This window comes from Esox lucius, chromosome 12 (genome assembly GCF_011004845.1).
Source record: "Esox lucius isolate fEsoLuc1 chromosome 12, fEsoLuc1.pri, whole genome shotgun sequence".
Taxonomy (NCBI): domain Eukaryota; kingdom Metazoa; phylum Chordata; class Actinopteri; order Esociformes; family Esocidae; genus Esox; species Esox lucius.
Window position 1 is genome coordinate 33,913,052 of NC_047580.1, and position 17,303 is coordinate 33,930,354.

A 17,303-nucleotide genomic window follows, 5' to 3' on the forward strand; every position below is an offset into this window, starting at 1 on the left:
CTGCTCACTTATAGACCAAGTCAAGGCACTGTGAACCGTGTAATTCACATAGTAATTTGCTGTGTATTTATAAGGAAATATGAAGAAAATGTATCAGCCATTTTATTTCATGTGTAATATTTATAAAGTGTTGTCTATACAACGAACAACAGGTAATGGAAACAACAGCATAGCATGCGTCAGTGAACCAGCAGAATAAAACCAGATATTTTAAATATGTGTTTACCCTATAGATAGACACACACACACCCACCCACACACACGCCTAAACAATAAAAATGTCCAATGAGGTAAAACAGACATCATTAATACCTATTTAATCATATCCAACCCCAACACATACAGCATATATTAAACCCCAGTCCAGTAGCCACTGCATTCAGACATGCAGGATGTAGTCAGTGGAAGGAAAGGTCATAGGCTGTCTCTGTGTCTCACCGTGTGATAGGCACACAGACGTCTTCGTCGCCATCATCATCTTCAATTGTATCTACAAACCAGTCTTCAAGATGGGCAGGAGCTCAGCAGAGTGGATTCCCGGGCACCTCAGCTGTTCTAACTCCTCCTGCAGAACATCAGCTCTGAAGCTCTGTGAAGCTAATTGTAAACCGTACCGGCCCCTATTTCAGTCCGAGTCGAGCACAGCTACCGACGCCTGTCCGGGGGTCCACCGGGCAGTTCTTCTGTGTGGCAGGACAGTGGTGCGGTCACTTCCTGGAGAGAGGACTGAGCCATGAGAACGGGAGGCTAAGACCAGGGCCCTCGCCGGAGGGACTGGTAGGGTTGGAGGATAGGGGTGAGAAGAGAAGACCCGAGGAGGTTATCGAACCCCATCTACAGGGAGGAGATGGACAAATGTCTTCAATGTAAGGTGCTACAGATAAGGACTGTCGAATGTAAACATGGGCCAATTAGCTACTGAAAATGTGGGTCAGACATTCAGGAGAGAAAATGCTGCAGCATTTTCATACACATAGAAACGTGTGTTGTGCTTGTAAAAAAAGCAAAAACAAATCTGTCAGTATGGCCAGCCTACCGTTATGCAACGTGAACGTTTCAGTAAATGCTGAAAGGTTTTGTGAGAGAGGAAAAGAAAACAGCCTTTTACATTTAGAAATTTTGTAGATGCTGTTATCCAGAGCAACTGGAAGTTTGTGCATTCTGAGATAAGACAGCAGCAAAAGCATCAACTTAAGAAACCAATTGTTGAATTGTCTGTTGACTCAGCATCTAAAAGTATTACAGTGTGGGTGTTGTCCTTCTCAGATAGTTAGATTACATAAAGAGGAGCCTCTATCAGTCTACACTTGTATTCCAGAGCCAATAACAACCATGTGACTGGCTTTCTGACTGTCATGACACTGTTGCGCCAGAAGGTGGCAGCAGTGGTGTTGGTGCAGCTGGGATTAAAATCACTATCAATTGCCTAAAATAGTGAGTCATAATTAGTCATTATCCCCATGAAACCTAGCAGCATAACACACAAGTGCAGCTCTTTGCGTTATTCCGCCATTCGTTTCTTCAACAGGGGATTTTTGTGTGTTACCCTACGTGAAACAAATATGTTATTTGAAGTAGATCAAAGAATCCCATACGGAAGAAATAAACGGTGAAATACCGCAAAAAGCCTCACTCGTGCTTTGTCACTAGGTTTTACGGGGTGAATGGCTATTTCGCTGTATGTCCAGAGGTACTGGAGAAGTTCCCACCACAGTCCATAGTAACAAAAATCTGATTCCACAAGCACAAAATGGTCAATGTATTGCACTTTGGGTTGACAGTGTGGTTAAGGTTAATGTCAGAGATTAAAATAGCATTTTAGGAAGATGATGTGGAGAAATTGGCTTTGTGACCATGGAAGGTAATGGCTATCGATTAAAGGTGGTCCAGATGTGTCACAAAGCACGGGAGTAACTATTGCCCTTTAAACTTCGTAGCTGCTGCTTCCCCATTTAAAACACAGCCAAGCCAAAACTATTAATCAAGCCATATCTGCTGCAAAGTAGTCAACAAACCATGGTTGGCATCTACAGTTGAAATTCTAATGTTTAGTAAGTCAAACAGCCAATAAAACATAAATTTTCTGAAAACAGACATAACCAATGGTAATGAGTTATGCCCATCCTATTACCTGTGCATTTTGCAGTAGGTTTATTAACCCGGCAACTACTGGGCAAATTGCATTTCTTTCTTTCCCACCAGAAATACCCATAGACAACATACCCAAACATGATGCCTTGATTGTTAGTAGACGACAATGTTGCAGGAAACGGTAAAAAATTGTAGTTTGTGTCAAACGTTAACCTTCACATGCTATTACCCATTTAAGTTTCAAACATTTCGAACACCCATAAACTACGGCTACTTTTCTTAACGTTTCTCAGTACAAGAGTGCTCCTCTAGAATCAGTTCCATGAGACAGGACGTCTAAAATCTGTTTATACCTGGTTCTAACATTTGTCTTTGTTTTGATCTTGTCCAGATTCTGACTGGATCCACATTATTGTACCCGGATCCCATGAGTGTAGATCTCATCAGGTTAAGCTCTGGACGAACGGATTCACATTATTGGCCAGGAACAAACAAGGTTTCTCAGACCAACCTTCGTCTGGTTTTATACAAGTAGCCCAATTCTGTTCCTTTTTCACAAATAAGTATTTCGAGCGATTAGAGCACTCGACAAGTTCCGATTTGAAATGATCAGATGGGATTGGTCAATTGCTAGAACAAAAAAACTGGACTGCCTGTGTAAAACCAGCCTTTGTGAATACCACAGTGAACGGCCTCCACCAGACCAGTACCTTAGGATCAGTAAACCCGCTGTAGAGAGATGGCTTCTGGTCTGCCCTGCTATATACAAGCAAGACTCTTGATGTGGGCCCACAGTCTCTGGATCATGATGGCCAAGGCCAGGAAGAAAAAGAAGAGGGTGACATTCTGGGGAGAGATGGAATCGGAGAATTGGCAATTATGGAAGGAAAGTGTAGGATGTGAAACAAAATCGCAGAAAATTAAGATCATGACAGAAGTGGGTAAGAAATACAAGGACCATTCAGCAACACAAAGCCAGTAATCAGCCAGTAAACAGCCAGTAAATAGAGTCCATAAAGTGCCGGTGAAAGAGCTTAGGTGATACACTGACAGCCACGGTGGCGTGACGAGTGACAGGATGGAAGAAGACGACGAAAAGGGGTTGGACGAGCAACGGTGGATGTTGCTGGTGGTTGATTGGCCAGTTATAATGGCTTAAACAATCTGATTGGAGCAAACTGACCTGTGGCGTGACGCTAAGGGTCACAACCCCCCACATGGTGAAAACCCCTCCCTCCCACAACCTGAAGCCGCTTTCCCCGGGCCCAGACTGGAACATCGACCCATCCAGGGAGCCTCCATATACCCGCCAGCGTTGGTCCTCAGAGGGCTCGGGGGGGGGGGGGGGGGGCATGGAGGCATGGAGGCAGGGATCGTACCCAGCCACAGAGGCATGTGTTGAGGCATGACAGGAGAACTCTGGGGTTGGGCCTGAGTCTGGGACTGTGGCAGAGGTAGGCATGCCGGTTTCCTGTCGACCGAAAGTTGGGAGGTGCCTCCACTTCCGGGTACCCCCGGTGCCTCTCCCAACCACCCCCTCTTCGGGGCTCCCCACTGCCCCGCAATGACTGTACGAACTGGGGTACAGTACAGAGTCTTCACAGGCCCCAGCCAGCAGGTCCTGGTGCTCCAAGTCGCCTTCTGCATGGGTTTCCTCCTGCCACAGCTTAGTTTCTGAGCGAGACCCTGAGGTGTCCTTGTGTGGAGTGGAGGGAGAAACGTGTTCTTCAATGGCACCCTGTTGCCTGGTGCACACTGACTAGAAACCTAGCTCTGGCCAAGAACTGGTAATTGGCCATGGGATTACATGTCACTCAGCAGGGACATTTAGGACAAGACGGGCTATAGAGGTGACAGGGACATTTAGGACAAGACAGACTATAGAGGTGACAGGGACATTTAGGACAAGACAGACTATAAAGTGACAGGGACATTTAGGACAAGACAGACTATAAGGTGACAGGGACATTTAGGACAAGACAGACTATAAGGTGACATGGGGACATTTAGGACTAGAGACACTATAGAGGTGACAGGGACATTTAGAACTAGAGACACTATAGAGGTGACATGGGGACATTTAGGACTAGAGACACTATAGAGGTGACAGGGACATTTAGAACTAGAGACACTATAGAGGTGAGATGGGGACATTTAGGACTAGAGACACTATAGAGGTGAGATGGGGACATTTAGGACTAGAGACACTATAGAGGTGAGATGGGGACATTTAGGACTAGAGACACTATAGAGGTGAGATGGGGACATTTAGGACTAGAGACACTATAGAGGTGAGATGGGGACATTTAGGACTAGAGACACTATAGAGGTGACACTGGAACGTTTATGACTGTTTGACATAATCACTTCATTAACACGTGTGATATGTAGAAACGTCAATCATCACTGTGCCAAACTGGATCAGAATAAAAAGGCTAAGGACCGTACCTGATACGTGTTCAGACCCTCATGGTTATGGAACTTCTTTTTCAGTGGGTCTGCAATGCAGCCTTCTGCCTGACCTCTGACCTCTGCTTGGTCCTCTAGTTCCCAAACCTCTCCTGCAGACTTCAACTCCAACACAGGCTCCAGCTCTAGAACATCTACTGGTTCTAGAACATCTACTGGTTCTAGAACATCTACTGGTTCTCGAATATCCAGTGGCTCTAGAATTGCCAGCGGTGCTCCAACTCTAATGGACTCGTCAACTCTTTGTGTCTGGTCTGGCACCAGCAATGGAACTGCCACTGGTTCTGAAATTGGCTCAGGTTCTAGATGTGACTGTGGACTTGGCACCAGTACTGGCAACGCCACTGGCTCTAGAAATGGAGGTGTTTCTATTACAGGCTCTGATTCCAGGTCCAGAACTGGTTCAAGTTGTGGTTCTGCTTCTGGCTCCTCAGGAACCTCCTCTTTTTCCTCCTCCATCTCCTCTTCCTCCTCCATCTCCTCCTCCTCCACCTCCTCTTCCTCTTCTTCTTCCTCCTCCTCCTCGTCCTCTTCCTCCCCCACTACAATGAAAGGAGCCAGTTGAAACAGGATACAATAGACGTCTGTCCCTGCTAGCTGTCCCAGGACATACACGGGATACAGAACATTTAGAAGCACCAGCCTAATGATAACCACAATTAATAATACAAAGATAATTCCAATTATAATAACAATGATACTCGGTATAATTATGTTAATTACATTATTAATGACTGTAATTGAAATGACATGAAGACTAAATGTGCACTGCGTGTGGAAGATAACAAGGCCATCGAAGAGGCAGCCTCTGTACCTTTGATGAAGTCCAGCTGGTTCAGCGCCCTCTCTGCTGCCATGAAGTTGACCTGGTAGTGGTCCAAGTCGCCATAGCCAGGCTCCAGGGTCTCCACAACAAAGCCACGGCTGGCGTCCTTCACCCTGATCACCACGGACCACGAGGGGGCAGAGGTAGAGGGGAACACAGGTGAATGGGACAAAGAGAACGACTGGAGAAAGCACAGATCAGTAGAATGACTAACGGAGAGAAGTCACTCACTTTGCAATCAGCTGCTTGGAATTCTGAGGGAAAGAGGACAACGTTAGAAATAATCCACGCAGGACATTGAAGTACATTCAAGTAATAACTGCATTGCTAGACAAGTATAACTATTTTGTATTTTACTGTATTGTGTTATACTGTACGTTATTGTACTGTTCTGTACTGTTCTGTACTGTACCTCGACAAAGACAGCCATGTCTGATTCCTCCACGGTGGTGTTTGCGGTCTCCACCAGTTTGGTGTTGGTCTCAACGTTCCCTCTGAAGGATCGTACCAGTGCGCTCACGTGGCCCGTCTTCTCCTCCTGCTCGTCCGTGATTTGCTGCGACATGATCCTGCGTCGCTCCTCCATAATCGCACGCATCCGGTCGAACTTCTCACACACCGCCCGCCTCTGGGTCTCACTGTTCTCCTGCAGGAACAGAGACACGCGGTCAGACCTGGACTGCTTCACGGCGACCGTGTTAGGACGTTGAACTAATGGATCATCCAAGCGCTGACCTCAACATTGTTGCATGTAATCTGCAGCTCATTGATGAAGGCTTGGACACGGTCGTTGGATACTGCCAAGCAGCCAACCTCTTCATTCAGCTCAGCCTGTTGGGAAGAGAGGAGTGAGGAGCAAATGGGAGGAGAGGAGTGAGGAGCAGTTGGGAGGAGAGGAACGAAGAGCAGATGAGGAAAAAGGAGAACCCACATCCACGTACAAAATTTAAGAAAATCAAAAAAATTATCTTGACTACTAGGGAACATCGTCAGTAGCTAAACATTTGCTGTTGAAGAACAGGCGCCAGGTGATGGTGAGGTCAAAGTTCGACCGTAATACCGCTCACCTTCCGCTGCTGGTAGACCTCTGTTAGCGGTTTCACCTGGCAGGCCTTGTGGGCCCCAAACACCTTGCAGAGGGAGCAGCGTGGCACCTGACAGGTGATGCAGAAGATATTGAGCTTCTCCCCCTCGTGCTCCTCACAGCTGGGTTCTAACACGGGCTTGGACGCCTCAGGTCTCGAGCTGAAGAGGATCATGGGAAGGAGACGAGAAGTCTGGTAAGTTGGGATGGTGGTTGTCAAACATCTGCTGGGGGCGCCCATCCAATCCATGTATTTGATGAATTCCAGAGCTAGCACACCTGAATCAACTTGTTTAAAAATGATATCAAGCCCTTGACTACCAGATTCAGATGAGCTAGTTAAGGGTAACAATAAAATTGTGAGATGACTGGTGAACCCCAAGAGCGATTTTAGAGTAAAATCTTTTTAGATCACAAAAAAACGTAAGCCTGTCTTTCTACATTACCAACAACAACCCAGTCTTTCTACATTACCACCATATACTCGATTCTTATTTTTCTACATTACCAACATAATTCTCAGTATATCTTTCTACACTGACAACATCATTCTCAGTCTATCTTTCTACCAACCAAATCAACAGAACAGAAAAACATCAGCCAAAAGGGCAGACATTTCAGGAGTGAAATCCCCCCTCATCTCTGTCATTCATTACCTCACCTGGATGACTCCTGTTTGTAGACGTCAATTATATTTTCGACCAGCAGGTTGCGCTGTAGCCCATAGACACCATGTCGGTCCAGAACTACTTCACGTCTGCAGGTCGGGCAGCGGAACCTCCCTCCTGTTCCCACCTGGAAGAGAGAGGGCTAAACACCTTACTCAGCATGCTGTCCATATACACACACACACACACACACCCACTGAGGCAGGGCCGGCCCGAGCCTTTCGGGGCCATAAGCAACATTTTATTTGTGGACCCCCTCTTCCCTATTGGTAACTAATTAACCTAATTAGTTTAACCGAAACACAAGCTCATTTGCAGCAACTACCTGGGAGCAATTAGGCTGAACTGCCTTTCTCAGGGACAGAATGAAACATTATCAATGTTTCAGTTACTGGCCAGATGCTCACCCACCTGAAATGACCACCATGACCACCCGAATCCATTAGAATATAGAACATAACGCATGTTTATAAATATCTACGCATGCACATCTTACTCGGGACACAGCGATGGGTTCTCTGTAATCTAGTTTGCTGTCACAGAGCCTGACATAGAAGATGGCTGCGGGATGTGAACGTGAAGATTTGGAGAGCTGTACAGATGCCTGGAACACATACAGTGTTGGAAAACATCCACCCATAATCTTCTCTCAGAGTAATTGCAAAGTGTTGAAGGAAACACCCCTTCCAGCTGTCCTGAAAACAGCTGTTCGGAACATACCTGAGAATTAACATTTAAAGCCAAAGATCATTACCAAGAATAATCTAATAACCTGACCAGCTGGTAGATACACTGATTTAGGATCTGTTGCCGGGGAAGATTTCTAACACAAACCCATGCCCCTAGACCCCTTCCCTAAGTCCTTATTCCTTCACAAACATCCAACTCCTTCCCTAATCTCTAACTCCAGTCCTAACTCCTAACCTAACCCAAAACTCCTTCTCTAACCCCTAAATAGTAGAATATAATAATAGTAGAGGTCCTAGGAAATGAACAGATCAGGGAATGGTAGAGGTCCTAGAATCCCGGAACGGTAGAGGTCCTAGCAAATGAACCCTAACCCTAACCCTAGGAAATGAACCCTCACCCTAACCCTAGGAAATGAACCCTAACCCTAGGAAATGAACCCTAACCCTAACCCTAGGAAATGAACCCTAACCCTAGGAAATGAACCCTAACCCTAACCCTAGGAAATGAACAGATCAGGGAACGGTAGAGGTCCTTTAACAGGCTGCTGCATCTTACATAAAATCCTAACTGGGCTTAGGGTTTTCTGTAGGGTTAACTGGGCTTAGGGTTAAGGTTTTCTGTAGGGTTAACTGGGCTTAGGGTTAAGGTTTTCTGTAGGGTTAACTGGGCTTAGGGTTAAGGTTGTCTGTAGGGTTAACTGGGCTTAGGGTTAAGGTTGTCTGTAGGGTTAACTGGGCTTAGGGTTAAGGTTGTCTGTAGGGTTAACTGGGCTTAGGGTTAAGGTTTTCTGTATGGTTAACTGGGCTTAGGGTTAAGGTTGTCTGTAGGGTTAACTGGGCTTAGGGTTAAGGTTGTCTGTAGGGTTAACTGGGCTTAGGGTTAAGGTTGTCTGTAGGGTTAACTGGGCTTAGGGTTAAGGTTGTCTGTAGGGTTAACTGGGCTTAGGGTTAAGGTTGTCTGTAGGGTTAACTGGGCTTAGGGTTAAGGTTGTCTGTAGGGTTAACTGGGCTTAGGGTTAAGGTTTTCTGTAGGGTTAACTGGGCTTAGGGTTAAGGTTTTCTGTAGGGTTAACTGGGCTTAGGGTTAAGGTTTTCTGTAGGGTTAACTGGGCTTAGGGTTAAGGTTATCTGTAGGGTTAACTGGGCTTAGGTGACTAACAGGGGAACGGGAGCCTTATGGTCTGACTTCAAAGTCTGTCAATGGATTCATCTGGACTGGTTAGGCAAAGGGTTAATGTTTGGGATAGGGTTAGGCCCCCTAGTGGCTGGTATTGAAGGCATCCCCAGATGTCCCAGAGACCCAAACCCAGACGTCCTTGGAACCCAAAGACAAACGTCTACTTCAGACTATTTTTGCCTGGGTTGATAGGAACTTAAAGGTGGTGTGTGGTTGGTTAGTGAACCAAAGCATTACAAACAGGAAGTGATATTCATTGGCGAAGTCGATTTGGGAAGTATTCGCTAAATGACATCGATGTAAATGTCTAACCAGGATAATTTTTACAGCAGTGCCTATAAATTGTGTCTTTGGCTTTTAAACACAGATTGGTTTAGAGGTGATCCAATCTCTGATTTATTTTGAACAACACCCTTTCTTTTTGGTGACAAGTAAGTGACTGCAATGGACTGAAATATCTTAAGGAGAGCGATAGAGCAGGAGAGAAAGATATCAGTTTGAGTCATCAATTAAAATCTTTGCAGTAGTTCAGTTTAAAAAAAGAAATTGACAAACATTGACAATGGCCTTCCTGTCAAACATGTGACCCCCACCAGTGTTCTGCAAGCATCCTGACGGACTGACCGGGACATTACCGTGTAAAAGTCACAGGCGCCTGAGAGTCCAAGTCAAGTCATTTGTTTGGATCGTGATGGGACAGTTAAACAAATACCTTTGCACGGTAATGTATTTATTGTTCTAAAAGACTTTAAACCACACACACACACACACACACCCACACACCCACCCACCCAACCACCCACCGTTTTTTCAGAGGGTTTCATAAATGTTTTTGTTAGGGAAATGAAATGAGACATTATAAATTACTAACTTTAAAAGCATTGTGCCTGCTTTCAAAAGCAATGTCTGCAGCAACAATGAAATCAATACATAGCATTTATATATTTGAATTACGAAGCTGTACGAAACATTGTCCTGAGACTTCAGAAAATGAGGTTCGGAGTCATGAGGTTTCAGCGTCATATTGTCTTCCCTGACATTCATTGACACCTCTTTCGTCCTCATGTTGACAGATACAGTATCTCACAAAAGTGAGTACACCGCTCACATTTTTTTAAATATTCGATTATATCTTTTCATGTGACAACATGAAGAAATGACACTTTGCTAAAATGTAAAGTATTGCGTGTACAGCACGTATAACAGTGTAAATAACTCAACACACAGCCATTAATGTCCTAACTGCTGGCAACAAAAGTGAGTGAAAAAGTCCAAATTAGGCCCAAAGTGTCAATATTTTGTGTGGCCACCATTAATTTCCAGCACTGCCTTAACCCTATTGGGCATGGAGTTCACCGTAGCTTCACAGGTTGTCACTGGAGTCCTCTTCCACTCCTCCATGATGACATCACAGAGCTGGTGGATGTTAGAGACCTTGCGCTCCTCCACCTTCCGTGTGAGGATGCCCCACAGATGCTCAATAGGGTTTAGGTCTGGAGACATGCTCCGCCAGTCCATCAGCTTTACCCTCAGCTTCTTTAGCAAGGCAGTGGTCGTCTTGGAGATGTGTTTGGGGTTATTATCATGTTGGAATACTGCCCTGTAGCCCAGTCTCCGAAGGGAGGGTATCATGCTCTACTTCAGTATGTCACAGTACATGTTGGCATTCATGGTTCCCTCAATAAACTGTAGCTCCCCAGTGCCGGCAGTACTCATGCAGCCCCAGACCATGACACTCCCACCACCATGCTTGACTGTAGGCAAGACACCCTTTTCTTTGTACTCCTCACCTGGTTGCCAACACACACACTTGACACCATCTGACCACAGGATATTGTTCCAGTAATCCATGTCCTTAATCTGCTTGTCTTCAGCAAACTGTTTCTTGTGGATCATCTTTAGAAGAGGCTTACTTCTGGGACAACAGCCATGCAGACCAATTTGATGCAGTGTGCGGCGTATGGTCTATGCACTGACAGGCTGACCCCCCACCCCTTCAACCTCTGCAGTAATGCTGGCAGAACTCATACATCTATTTCCCAAAGACAACCTCTGGATATGACGCTGAGCACATGCACTCAACTTCTTTGGTCGACCATGGCGAGGCCTGTTTTGAGGGGAACCTGTCCTGTTAAACCGCTGTATGGTCTTGGCCACCATGCTGCAGCTCAGTTTCAGGGTCTTGGCAATCTTATAGCCTTGGCCATCTTCATGTAGATCAAAAAAAAAAAATCGAATCCTCAGAGAGTTCTTTGCCATGTGGTGCCATGTTGAACTTCCAGTAACCAGTATGAGGGAGTGTGAAAGCGATAACACCAAATTTAACACACCTGCTCCCCATTCACACCTGAGACCTTGGTACACTAACGAGTCACATGACTCCGGGGAGGGAAAATGGCTAAATGGGCCCAATTTGAACATTTTCACTTAGGGGTGTACTCCCTCTTATTGCCAGCGGTTTAGACATTAATGGCTGTGTGTTGAGTTATTTTGAGGGGACAGCAAATGTACACCGTTATACAAGCTGTACACTCACTACTTTACATTGTAGCAAAGTGTCATTTCTTCAGGGTTGTCACATGAACAGATATAATCAAATATGTAAAAAAAAATGTGAGGAGTGTACTCACTTCTGTGAGATACTGTATCAACAGCACACAGAGCCCAATCAGTTGGAACACACCTGAGTTATCTGTTCCAATCAGTTGGTGTCCTTAAATGGAGGGGCTGTGTATAATAAGGGTTATCTTTTCCAAACGGTGAAACCGATAGGTCAGAGGTTCTGCGAGGTCCGGAGCCTGCTGGTTTTCTGTTCTACCTCATGGTTAATTGCACCCGCCTGCTGTCCCAGGTCTGAGTAAGTTCCTGATGAGGGGGCTGCAATCACCGAGAACAGGATTACTTCCTTCGCGTATGCCGCGAGTGTGGCCTAGCGAGGGCTTTGTCTTTGGCATGAGTCAGAGCCTAACGCGGGCCAAACCAACCAATCAAGGGTAGGCCATGTCCTCCCTCATACACACCAAGCTCCCCAATAACCTTCATCACCCGCTCAAATTAGCAGTTCATAATCCATTCACCTGTCAGAGATCTGTCGATACCGTGGCAACGAGCGTCCATCCTGTCAGAGGTTAAACATTCCCCTTTCCATACTTTGAGTATCAGTGTGGATAATAGGGTCTGGACAGACTGAAAGCTGTGTGTGTGTGTGTGTGTGTGTGTGTGTGTGTGTGTGTGTGTGTGTGTGTGTGTGTGGCCATGACAGTATGAAAAGCCTTCCTCCCCCCTCCTGATCCCAAGCATGTGTAAACTGTATAACAACACAGCAGTTTAGCCACTTACAGTATGACAGGGTGTAGTAAAGTAACAGAGTACAGATGTTTACAGTTGTAGTTCAGTAGAGTATAGACCTGTTTCACTCTACTATTAGCAACTATTCTCTAGTTACAGGGATTTAAACTGACCTGCCAGCATCCAGAGTAGCGGTGCAGTACAGTAAGAAATACATGGAACCAGATTTTCTGCTTGTTACGTGTGTCCAACAATGTAATTCACTATCATCTGTCAGAGATGCATGAGGACGTCAGACCTGGTAGTCGTGTTAACACGTATACAGACAGAGAATCTCTCCTCAACTACACAGAGCCACAGGGTCTATTTTAAATACCTAGAAGATCTATTTTCAGCATCTTAGTGCGCTAACTGAAAAGGTTATAACAAGACTTCAATGCCCCCCCCTCCCGGCAACCTGCCTTGCTGCCTGACCTGGGTCAATAAGAAACTCTTGTTTCATTCCTGTACTACTTGTTTCACCACGGTGTGCCCTTATGTAACCTTGGCTCTTACCTGGTAGAGTTCGTTGGCACACTTCCGGCAGAGGTTGTGCTGGCAGGGCAGGATGACCACCGGCTTGGTGAACACGTCCAGACAGATCGGGCAGAGGAGCTGCCTCTGTAAGGTCCCCAGGGCAGCCTGGTCTCTGTCCTTGTCCCGGGGGTACAGGCTCCACTCCACAGGGACAGACATGGTGGACTGACTGACTCCAATCCAATCCACAGTAAGACGAGATACAGTATCACACCGACACACCGACTGACACACTGACTGACCGATCTGACTGACTGAGATCCAACAGGCAGGTACGAAGTCATACAATATATTTCACTGACTGAATGATTGCCAAACAGATTGAATTAACACCTGGCTGACGGACTGACTTTCCAATACAAAGGTACATTACACAGAAAGACAAGGTATCAGAAAAACCGACTGACCAACTAAACACAGACTGACAAATGAACTGACTAACTGGACTCACTCACAGACTGAATTCCAGCACTCACTGGAGAGCCCTCCGATAAGATAAGAGGATATTACCAGAGATATTCTCGGAGACGTTAGTTTGCCTGTCCGCAGTGGCGCAGTCCAAAAGCAGGAAGTCGAGGTCAGATCGGTTCCTGTGAAGTCCCTCTCTCTCCGTCTCCTAACGCTTCCATGTCATCCACCCTCCCCACACCTCCATCACAACACTCCACCCTTCTTCATTCTGACTTCCTGTGATCAGTCCCTCTCTGTGGGTGCTTCTGAAGCTCTGAAGCTGGACTGGCGCCTTCCTGAACCGTCCACTACACTGGGAGAGCCTGAGACCTCAGGAGGTTTTTTCTGTCAGAGGGGGTCGGGGGTGTCATGTTGCCTCAGTGGGCCGCGTCCTAATGTACTCGGGCCATATTGGGCACCTGTTGGTATGCAGCCTGTAAGCGGCAGGTCACACCAACGGCCTTTCTACAGTTACTCCTATCAGTCATGCCCAGCAGTGACGCTAGTGTGATCTGGCACAGTCCAGCTATGTGGCAGGTTCACTGGAAACAAGACTTTTCGGAGCGTTCCAGGCATTTTCCGTTGTCCCAGTTGTACTCTCCCCAGCGTTGTGAGATTTGACAGTTTGGGAAGAGTTACTGCGAAAAAAGAGGTTGACATGTTTGAGGGCCCAGGGTGCTGTGTATGTTAACATGATCGGACACACCCAGCGTTGAAGTTGGTGAAACTGATTTACTAAATATACAACAGGTTCCTAATAGAGAACAAAAAATAAATGAAGAGACCACTGCACCTTTTTCTTTCCTTTCCAAAAAAGTTGAAAAGAAAAGTTTTGAGTGAGGAACAGAAGCGTTCTATTTGCAGTGATCTCTTCATTTTAACCCTTCTGTTCCTCACTCAAAACCTTCCTTTTTCACTTTTTTGGAAAGGAAAGAAAAAGTTGCAGATGTCTCAGGAGGCACTGGTCAGCTGGGCTAGTAGGCAGGGCTAGTCAGCCATCACAGACCTCCCATGCAAGAGGTGTCTGCACAGGGCGTGCGGGCGGCATCACCAGGAACCCTTCACATCCATGCCACAAACTGTTTGCCCTCCTGCCATCAGTCAGGCGATACAGGTCTCTTCGTTCCGACACCAGCAGGCTCAAGAACAGTTCCTTTCCAACTACTGTAACACTACTGAACTCTGTGACCCATCACTAACCATACATAACCCCCCCAGGTGTGCATGCCACTTTGCACATTCAATTTCCCTTAATTGCACATTTAGTGTTGCCATTTGTACTGCATTTGTTTTCTTTGCACATCTGTACATTCCACTTGTAACATACATATACTTAACACTTATATTATACTTAATACTTTAATTTTCTGCCCTCTTCTATTTGCACTTCTGGTAAGATGCCAAATGCATTTCATTGTACTGGTAAATTTTCAAAGACAAAGTTGAATCTAATCTTACAGTCAACTCAAAGTATTTTCTACAACAATAACTCACCAATGAGACATGTCTGAGCATCAGAAACATTTATTTTACATCAGATAAATTACCGTAATCAATTCTCTTGATCATGCTAAAACAAAACAATTCCTATAAGTACTTTCATTGTATGCATGTGTACAGGAGATCTTAGCCATCCACTGAAATGGCAAACTCTAGTTACATACCATTTACCTAGCTATATTAATTAAAAAGAGAAAATAGAAGAATGCATCATTATCTTTTCACTTTACTCGCACTAACATTTTGTTTTATTATTGTTGTTTGTAAAGTAAATGTTGTTTCATGATCTGGTATAGGTTTGTATGGATAAATCACTCAGAAAATACTTCACTTGAATGTAGTATTTCAACATCTCAGAGAAAGGGAAAAACAAAGCACAACAAGGGACTTGGTGGATATAGCAAGTACATTTTCAATGTCTTCCATTTGTTCATTACAACCAATCAAATCAATGTGAGAGGGCTGGTCAATAAAGAACTGGAATCAACTGAAATGCTGATCTTGATAGGAGGGCCATTTTAAAAGTGAACTAAAAAAAGGATAGCGAGAATAAAAAAATACGCTATTGCACTTCCTTGCACTGGAGCTTGACTAACAAATAAAATTAAAATTCACAAAATGTAAAACACTGAGAAGTTAACACACAGCTTCCAGACATTAGGAAAAAAAAAATCTAAAACCTCAAAACACATGATACCCATTTCATTACATCACGTACAACCACCATGCTGCTTAAAGATGATTGGCTAGAGTCTGAGTGACTTAAGTCCCAAAGGGAGTGGCATAATCTGGAAACTATCCTTAAACTCCCAGATCAGGAACATTTTTGGGCGTTTGGGGATCAACTGTCTGGTGATAGAAAGGCTAGAAGACTTGTGATGATGCTGGAAAAGCTACAACATGATGATGATGATGATGTAGTTATATTGTTGTAAACTGGTTTTAAATCGGATGAATCCTAAATTGCACCTTATTCCCTATAACAGTGCACTTCGTTTGACTAGAACCTTATAGACCCTGGTCTAATAGTGCACTAAACTGGGAATAGAGCACCATTTGGGACGAGACTACAGAGCTGTAGCCAATGTTCAGAAACAACCACTTTGGATATATAAAATACTATCCTCCCTTCTCGAATGACATAAATAAGAAGAAAAAGAAACTCCTGAAAAAATAGAATCAACACTTTTGGTTGTTTTCCCGAAATGGAAATATACACAACTTAGTTAAATCTAAACATTTACACAACAATGATATTATCAATACTTCGTCACAGACAATAATAAAAACTAAAACAAGTAATCTGAATGGATTAGTGCCCTCGGGATACAGTCAGGGTATCAGAGAGAGTAATGTTTTGAGCACATCTTACACCTCCAACACTGAACCCTCAACCTGCACGCACGCACACACACGCGCACACACACACACGCACACGCACACCATTACGCATGAACACACACACACAGCTGCTAAGTGACAAGTATGTTAATAAATCCTTCAGAGCTCAAGGGTCTTGTTCTTAAGGATGAACCAGACAGGTGTGGTGGTTGTGGGGGAGTTAGAGTGACAGCTTAAACAGACACAGGACTTGAATATGAGAAGAGGAAGATGACAGAAGGAAGGTGAAGTGAAAGAAGAGTGGAAGCATTTGCTTGACGACATGGAGAGAAAAAAAAATAAATCTACATTTCATAGACTGAAAAAAATAAAATGGAAATCCTTCTGGCCAAAAGACACAGTCCAAATGACAACTCTACAGTACAGTACTGTAAACACAGACCCCTGGTCCTTTACACTAGGGTTGTGGGTTCAAAACCCATGGGTGGTGGGTGGGGGGGGGTTACATCCACAGTAATATTAGATGGGTTTATGGAAACAGTGGTTAAGCTAAATTATACAAAAAATTAAACACAGTGGAGGGATTCTACAGACCCTTTCTACGCAGCTTCTCATACACCTGAAGTCCTATGACGTTCGTTGACCACAAAAAGACAAATGAAACCAATCTAAACAAAAAGCAGTGCAGCAGTTTTGTCCAAGAGCTAATAATATTATGTGCCTCTATATTGGGACGTGGTCAGGGAGTCGTGATGGTTGTTGTCAAGACAACGGCCTGGTTGATGTGGAGCGTTTATCAGAGTCATGAAAGGGAAAATCCACTGCTGGGCACTGGTTGGGATGTATTCTCTCTGCTTAATGACCGACAGAAGGTGTATTCATACATAATTTGGCATCACACCAATATTGTTGAGATTTGGCGCCAGGATAGTGACATCACCGTTCAGTAGAACAGTCCAGTTCAGTAGCAATTATTGTTACCTTGGCGTTTTACTAACTGCTTATTCACGCCAGAGGTGGCTGGCCTTGATCAGCAGGGGTACAAGACTTGTCTCAACAACGTTCCTGTCAGCCATGACAGTGCAGGACAGGTAGGGTGACTTACTTTCTCCGGCTCCGTGAAGAGCCTGACTGAGGTCCTACT

The 17,303-nt window shown here is 44.9% G+C and overlaps 1 protein-coding gene across 1 annotated transcript; it reads right to left on the bottom strand.

Annotated features, from left to right (window-relative positions):
- Positions 1–86: 86 nt before the first annotated feature.
- LOC105027957 (E3 ubiquitin-protein ligase TRIM63) lies at positions 87–13,634 on the bottom strand. Its single transcript, XM_020051706.3, has 10 exons — positions 12,848–13,634; positions 7,132–7,280; positions 6,454–6,631; positions 6,122–6,217; positions 5,799–6,032; positions 5,618–5,640; positions 5,375–5,499; positions 4,540–5,102; positions 2,802–2,937; positions 87–834 (listed from the first exon to the last, which is right to left on the bottom strand). Exons 1-9 carry the CDS (start codon positions 13,025–13,027, stop codon positions 2,851–2,853), a joined length of 1,635 nt encoding a protein of 544 aa, XP_019907265.1. The 5' UTR covers positions 13,028–13,634; the 3' UTR covers positions 87–834; positions 2,802–2,850.
- Positions 13,635–17,303: the final 3,669 nt, after the last annotated feature.

What these genes read in the sequence shown, in the direction of transcription:
- LOC105027957 (XM_020051706.3), bottom strand. Translation starts at nt 13,027, where the DNA reads ATGTCTGTCCCTGTGGAGTGGAGCCTGTACCCCCGGGACAAGGACAGA. An exon ending in TTACATGCAACAATGTTGAG is followed by an intron (nt 6,033 to 6,121) that starts GTCAGCGCTTGG and finishes CTGTTCCTGCAG; the next exon opens with GAGAACAGTGAGACCCAGAG. An exon ending in TCCAAGCAGCTGATTGCAAA is followed by an intron (nt 5,500 to 5,617) that starts GTGAGTGACTTC and finishes CGTGGTGATCAG; the next exon opens with GGTGAAGGACGCCAGCCGTG.